This window comes from Wasmannia auropunctata, unplaced genomic scaffold, assembly GCF_000956235.1.
Source record: "Wasmannia auropunctata unplaced genomic scaffold, wasmannia.A_1.0 LD336064.1, whole genome shotgun sequence".
In the NCBI taxonomy this organism is placed as follows: Eukaryota; Metazoa; Arthropoda; class Insecta; order Hymenoptera; family Formicidae; genus Wasmannia; species Wasmannia auropunctata.
In genome coordinates this window covers 1362154-1369789 of record NW_012026826.1, presented here as the reverse complement: position 1 = coordinate 1369789, position 7636 = coordinate 1362154, and the positions used below count along the sequence as shown (strand labels likewise).

The 7636-nt window shown below is 36.1% G+C and overlaps 2 protein-coding genes across 2 annotated transcripts in view; both read right to left on the bottom strand.

Moving 5' to 3' along the window:
• Positions 1-303: 303 nt before the first annotated feature.
• On the bottom strand, positions 304-2852 carry LOC105450310 (uncharacterized protein K02A2.6-like). Its single transcript, XM_011690094.1, has 5 exons — positions 2204-2852; positions 1376-2089; positions 1116-1267; positions 891-1003; positions 304-820 (listed from the first exon to the last, which is right to left on the bottom strand). Exons 1-5 carry the CDS (start codon positions 2850-2852, stop codon positions 304-306), a joined length of 2145 nt encoding a protein of 714 aa, XP_011688396.1.
• A 2860-nt stretch (positions 2853-5712) lies between these two features.
• The window catches only part of LOC105450309 (UPF0619 GPI-anchored membrane protein AFUA_3G00880-like), a 10191-nt gene continuing 8267 nt past the window's right edge, over positions 5713-7636 (bottom strand). Inside the window, exon 3 of the mRNA XM_011690093.1 lies at positions 5713-5902. Coding sequence (XP_011688395.1) covers positions 5713-5902 — 190 coding nt within the window. The remainder of the gene's footprint in view (positions 5903-7636) is intronic.

Below are 7636 nucleotides of genomic sequence, written 5' to 3'. Positions count from 1 at the left end.
TGTGCTCTTCCGATCTATTTAAAGTTTTTTTATCCAGTTAGTATTTTCTGAGATAAAGGGGGGGTCCGATATTTTATGAACACCCTGTATATATATAGAGTAATTTAGAACAACTCCGGTGTCCTTGTAAAGACGTATTTTTAACTCAATTCTAAGACAATTTTTCCTTTATAAAAATTTTGTCCGAAGCTTAGTTTTCAAATTAAAACGAGAAATAGTTAGCGAATTACGGGGCGCATACGGAAGGTAGAGCGGCGCAACTTATTGTCCACCGGCAGGCAGTACGCGGGATTATTGCGACGATCAGCTGACTATATGCGCGCGTTTAAGGATTTGGTTCTGATAAAGTATTGGAATGACGATGCGATCTTGCAACATTAGACAATCTTGCACCACTGTTAAATCCTCTCGGCGGCGATGAAGCGCTTTGAGCTGAGGTTCGTCTAAAGATGTGAGCCAACCGGTTAATGTGAATTGTATAGCTTGCTGCATAATGAGATCCACCTTGATTGCTTCTTGAATCTCTTTGAATGTGACTGGTATGTTTTGCAAAGAGTTTTGTAAGGCGGCTGAGATGTCTTCTTCGAGATGAATTGAGGCGATAACGGTTTCTTCGTCTGGCTTCTGCTGTTGACTGATTAATCTGGACAAAACATCTGCATGGCCGAAATCCATTGTTTTGACATATTGGATTTGAAAATCGTATGCTAGAAGTTGGAGAGCCCAGCGTTGTAGCCTATTAGCAGTGTGGACTAGAATGCCCTTTTTGAGACCAAAAATACTTAGGAGAGATTTGTGGTCTGTTTGAAGAGTGAATTTCCTGCCAAAAATCATTTTATGAAATTTAGTTACAGCGAAAATTATGGCTAAACCTTCCTTTTCGATTTCACTGTATTTTTTTCGGTTTCTGTAAGGCTGCGAGAAGCGTGACAAATTGCTTTGACTGTGTGGTCTGGAAATTTATGCAAGATGCAAGCGCCAATGCCGTCGTTTGAAGCATCAGCTGCAACGATAATTTCGTATTTGGGATTGTAGTGGGTAAGCAATTTGGATTGAAGAATTTGTTTAAATTTATCGAATGACTCTTGACACTGGCGAGTCCAATTCCAAGGTACATTTTGCTTAAGAAGTAGATTAAGAAGTTGTTTGAGAGTATGCATGTGAGACATGAAACGACCGTAATAGTTGATAGCGCCTAGAAATGCTCGCAACATAGTGACGTTTGTAGGAACTGGCATATTGACTATAGCAGAGATCTTGTTTGGATCTGGATGCAAAATCCTTGGTCATCTATGATATAGCCTAGAAATTTTATCTGTTTTTTGAAAAAGGTACATTTTTTCTATGCAAACGTGAAATCCATATGATTGGATACGCTCGAATAATTTGAACAAATTTTGATTATGTTCTTGTTCTGTAGTTTCTCCGATCACTATGTCGTCAATATAAGCAAAGATATTATCAAGGCCTGCGATCATGGAATCGACAATAGCTTGAAATTTACCCGGAGCGGTTGTAACACCGAAGGGTAAGCGATTGTAGATATATAGTCCTTTGTGAGTATTGATTGTTAGAAGATGACGTGATTGTTCATCAACTTCTATTTGTAAAAAGGCATCTGAGAAATCGATGTGGCTATAATATTTGCAATTTGAAAGTTTAGCAAAAATCTCATCGGGATGAGGTAACGGATGTCGATTTGGTTCCAGAGAATTATTGAGGCCTGTGGAGTAATCGGCGCAGATACATGTTTTGTTATTTTTACGGACTACGACAATGGGCGTTGCCCAATAATAATTTACAGGAGTGATGATACCTGCCTGTCCGAGGCGTGTGAGCTCTGCATCGACGACTGGTAATATAGAGTATGCGACGGGTCTTTTTGGGCGGAAGACAGGTCTAGCGTCTGGTTTTTGATACAGATGAACTTTAGTTTTCGTACAACGACCCAATCCTGGCTTGAATACCTCTGGGAACTTTTGTTTAAGAGTATCAAGCTGAAAACTATGAATGTGGTTTGATGAATGTGCGACATGATAGCAAAAGATGTCGAATGAACACTTCCAGAGATTAAATTCGTTTAGCCAATCTAATCCGATGATATTTGAATCAGAATTTGGCGTAATGTAACAACGTAATTATTTAGTGTGACTGTTTATGTAGACTGAACAGTCAAATTTGGATAGAATATTTAGAGTATTACCTGAAGCGTCTCGTGCAATGTGTTTGGATACCTGAGTTTGAGGTTGCCTAAGAGAATACCATGTATTTTGAGAGATAACCGTGATGTCAGAGCCCGTATCAAATTGGAGTTTTACTGGATGAGAGTTTATTTTCACATTAACGAATTTTCGTAATGGAATAGTACTAACATGATTTACTATGGAGGTGACGTTCGTCTGCTGAGATTGCAGCTTCTTAATTAATGAATTACTGGCAGTCCTCTTGCTGGAGTAACAGTATCCATCCTTGTGACCGACCTCGTTGCATTTTTTACATTTGTGGTTCTTGTAAGTGCAGTCTTTGGAATAGTGTAGTAAACCGCAGAACCAGCAAGGTGTAGATGGTATTTTCTGCGAGTTGGTTGATTTGTTCTTGTGTGGTTGCGTTTGATGAGTTCCCTTTTTCCCCTTGTTATTGAATTTGAATGTCTTGTTTTGTTTAGCTATATTCTTGTCATCTTTGATAGCTGCAACTGTCCCTTTTTGGGTTTTGCCTAAGGAAGTGTCAGCTTTTAGATTGATGAATCGCTGACATTCTATTGTAAGATCTTCGATTGTGAGAGTACTTGGCTTCGAATCTATCTTATTTAACAACTTAGTGCGAATGTCTGCATTAGAAGGGGAACGCATTTCACAGACAAAAATTAAACATTTAAACTGGTTTGCTGTGATTTGTGAAATTTGAAAATCTTCGCATTTTTTATTGACTTGAGCAGCATATGCCACGAAATCTTCTTGGGAAGACTTAGTTATATTCATGCAATTATATCTTTGATTGAATAATGATATTTTTTTGCCGAACATTTGCTTGAGTCGAGTAACTGTATCCGCGAATGAGAATTCTTTTGGCTCGCGAGGAAGAATGTAGTCTACATACTGTTTGTGACATACTGTATTTATTTTCCGTAAGAGTAACCTTATACTTTAGCGGCGTCATCTAAGTTCTTGGCGTCCACGGTGAAGAGCCCTTCGTACCTTATGAACCATGCGTCGAAGGTTAGGTCATTTTCTGGATCGTAGACGAACTCAGTGATTCCGTTCGCGAGAGATTCTGTTTTTATTTTTATGTGAGAAGCTGATGTGAGAGCCATTGATAGCTTTTCCACAAATGCTTGTTGTTGTTTAAGGAAAAATTCCTGTTGAGCCTGTTCTTGAACCTGTTGCTGTTGTAGGAAGGACTTCCGTGATATCCGACATGTTGCTGTCGGAAAGTAATATATCTTGCGAGGTGGAATGCGGATGCAAGAATTCCCGTGCTAAATGCTAAATCCTCGTCGCCACTGTTGTGTCCTTGCGTGGAAGGAAGATACGACACAAGATACTGAATATAATTAAATGTTTATTAATTACTCGGATACAGTGAGGTAACACGTGCGCTACGCAAGTCTCTCTCTGTCTGTCTGTGTCCGTCCTCAGTCCCCTAGGTCACGTGTCTCCGTGTGTAGCGCGCCCTGGTAGCGCGCATATTATGATTCCGATACAACAAGTGTAATTTACAGAAATATTCTAATAAGAATTAAATATTATTCTTCTTGTTTTACATATTCTTCTTGATCAAATTATCCAGCTTTGAAATTGTTAACGTTCAAAGACGCGGAAAGACACTAATAGTGGTATTTGAGTCACTCTATTTCCTTATTTTATATCTATTGAAAGATAAAGATAGATTAACACAAATAGCGCAAATAGTATTTTCTCTTGATGACACTGATAATCCAATTGTCATGTTTATTCTGTTGCAAGAAGAGGAAATGAATTTAAATATATACTAAGACTGGTATTTACAGTTGAATCTAACATTAAAAATCGTCTTAAATTAATTTGTGTTGATACTATAGTATTTATACATTGTTGAGTATAAAATTATGACAGATGTTATAATGCAACTGATGCTCTTACGTTAATCGACTAATTAGTATATGTTTCATTAATATAGTTTGCGATCTTAGGATAAATTTGAACGATTTTTACATCAGAGCATCAGACCAATCTGTAAATATTAGCTTTATAATTAATTTTATATTGTAATATGCGTTTAATTTATTCTTATAAGTAAACATGCACATTTTAATTATTGTTTATAATAAAATAACGTTGAATAATCATATATAGAAAATAATAATAATAATGTATATACACTTATTATTGTAGTCATGTTTTAGATAGTACAGTTGACGCATGCGTCTTAAAGTATTATACGAAAAATTTCGGCGACTGTCGTAACTGTGTATGGTTAAACTGTGGTAAAGATTATAATAAACCAATGTGAAAATTGCATCGATTCCTATTGCGTACGTTTCATGTTACTGCTGAGCTCTCATTGGCTGAGAATAAAAAAGTAGCCGTAGAAAATAGATTTCGACTATTTCGCTTACGGACTTATTCTACGCCCTATTACACCGAAAAACCAGCTTATTCCAATGTGTTACTTCTTAATCTATTACTGCTATTGCCCACTGTTTTAAAGATAACAAGTTTTACCTTAAGCATGATGAAAACATATCGACAACAAAACATATGTTATGATTTCCATCGTTGTGTTATGTATATGTCTTCAAGTTATAAAATTTTTTTAATTGCAGTTCGTTGCTAACAAAATTTTGACAATAAAAAATGTCACATATTTACGACAACTCTTCGGCAAAAAAATATATAGTTTTTCAGATTTAAATTATATATAAATACTTACAAATCTGCCACTAGATAACGTTTGTTGGTAACTGTTTCTCGCATTTAAAATTTTGTCAAGTCTCTATATAACCAATATCTAATCGAAGTTTGGACATGTCATAATTATTTGTGCACTATTTATATGTGCACTTATGAGATATGAATTTTTGCAGCAAATAAGCTTGATATTGTTTTGAAATTAAATTTACAATGCGATATATGTGATTTTGTTCTAAAACATAGAATTTTTATGTAAATATATGAGAGATCGGATATTAACATGTTTTCATCAAATATATAAATGCTCTTCTATTTTTACAAATATCATGTTGCTGTTAACATGCTGTTTATCACAGATACCACAGCATGATGATAAATTGCTCTCATGTTGCTATCAAATTGCTGTCAACATGTTATTAAACGCGGACAGCAAATCGATGAAAATAGTTGCTATCATGTTGCTATCATACGTATATACGTTGCGTATAACTAAATGATGTTATCAATTTGTTGTAATGAAAATAAGAATTCAAATGAGGGCAAGATTTCACAGTTAGTGAAGAAATACCTTGTCCCTCGTTTATCGATATCTATTGCTACAATGATTGATAGCAACATGATAGCCCAGATAGCACACAGAGCCCAAAAGAATTCATTAGTATATTCAGTTTCATGTCATCAATTCTGAGTTTATTTTCAGGTGCAAAAAGAATCCCTTTTAGAAAAAAAATTCTTTTTGCATCTGAAAATGAACTCAGAATTAGTGACATATAATTGAGTTCTTTTTTCATTCTATGTGCTATCTGGGAACATCTTGAATTTATTTGGCTATCAGGGGTAGTAGCAGTATAGTAGTGGCAGTAGCAGTAGCAGTAGCAGTAGCAGTAGCAGTAGCAGTAGCAGTAGCAGTAGCAGTAGCAGTATCAGTATCAGTAGCAGTAGCAGTAGCAGTAGCAGTAGCAGTAGCAGTAGCAGTAGCAGTAGCAGTAACAGTAGCAGTAAGTAGCAGTAGTAGTAATAATAGTAGTAGTAGTAGTAGTAGTAGTAGTAGTAGTAGTAGTAGTAGCAGCCCCTTATTAAAACCTTAAAACTTTTATTTCAAACATTTTCTAGTAAAAAGCGCAGGAAAAAAATATTTGGGCCATTAAAATGTGGCCCATTCTGTATATACATTATAAATTTAATTATTAAAATATATGTATACATATGTATGTATATACACACGGGGACAATAATGCCTACACATCTAAAGCATGGAGGTAAGAAATAACAGGAGGGAGTGTAAAGCCTTTTTTTGGTGGGGATTACCATGTCGAATGTGATTGATTGGCCACAGTAATATGGCGTTTTATACAAACTTTATTGGAGTTCGGGATTACTACGCCAAATGTGATTGGTTGGCCACAGTAATATGGCGTTTTGTAATGTTCCCCCCTTACGTCTGCTTAGCCAGGCCGCGGGGGAATATGCTCCCTCCTGTTATTTCTTACCTCCATGATCTAAAGTTGCATGCGTATCTAAAGAGACCAATGCGAAGCGTACTTTCCGTCCAGCGCGTGCTTCTCATTGGTCTCTCTAGATACGCATGCAACTTCAGATGTGTAGGCATTATTGTCCCCGTGTGTACACACTCAGTCACAGAAAGGTAGCAATACTTTTTTTAAATCATTTTCGGGACACAGTCTGTTCACCGAGTGATTGGCTCCTACCAATGGATCTAACCACGGCTGTGTTCGCTTTAGCTCTTACAGCGCTCACAACATCATTTTATTATACCTTGTTGTTTATCAAATGTTAAACAAGGACAAATAATGTTTATGAGCGCTGTAAGCGCCAAACCGAACGCAGTCCAATTATATATGTATAGGTGTGAAGCCAACTGTCGGACTAACGATTTCAATAATTTCGAATACGCCATTCGATTGCTAGTCGGTTGCTAATTTTTGCATCTATTTTTATTTTGTTTGCATATTAATTATTTTGGGCAAAAAATTGAAAATGAAATTTGGACAAGTGTAACGGGTGCATGGACATAGGAACATAAAGGGATAGAGCTCAAAATCGTAACTTAGGCGAGGGGAGTAAATCTGAAATGCGGAGGGAGACTCCGCCTGGTTTTTATTGGCTACGGCTATGCGCATGCTCAGTACCGCTTAACCTTCAAATAATTGACAGATTTCGCAAGTCCTATTACATATTAATTCGAATTGAAAATAACTTGGTATTTACTTGCAAAAGGTTAATGTATATTTATATAAGTAATTATTTTCAATATGATATTAAAAAATATACCTTTTATATATTTATATGCATAAATGTATTAATATGCATATATTATACAGGGTGTCCCAAAAAGGTCGGGACACCTAAATATCTCAAAAAATATAAGTTTTACTGAAAAGTGTTTTAGACAAAAGTTATATGGTTTAAAAATATCTATTTACTGATCCTATCAGTTTGACCTTGGATTGCGTAGCCATCAAGGTCAGGTCAAAGTTACATTGATTTTCTTAAATGGAACATCCTATTTTTGAATCAAGAATCTAATAGCTGATGTCGAGAGCTTTCCAAAACGCTATAATGAAATATTTTTCATGAAGTACTATTCAAGTTATAGTGCTTCAAAATTACAGTATTGCCGGCACTAGCATTACCCAAGATATGTAATACCACGCGGAGGTTGCCCAGGCGGATTGACATGTCTTTTGTGCTCGGAGAAAGATTGGAGAATAATGCAGCCAATG

What these genes read in the sequence shown, in the direction of transcription:
- LOC105450310 (XM_011690094.1), bottom strand. Translation starts at nt 2,852, where the DNA reads ATGCGTTCCCCTTCTAATGCAGACATTCGCACTAAGTTGTTAAATAAG. An exon ending in CATTGCACGAGACGCTTCAG is followed by an intron (nt 2,090 to 2,203) that starts GTAATACTCTAA and finishes TCATCGGATTAG; the next exon opens with ATTGGCTAAACGAATTTAAT. An exon ending in CAGAAACCGAAAAAAATACA is followed by an intron (nt 821 to 890) that starts GTGAAATCGAAA and finishes GATTTTTGGCAG; the next exon opens with GAAATTCACTCTTCAAACAG.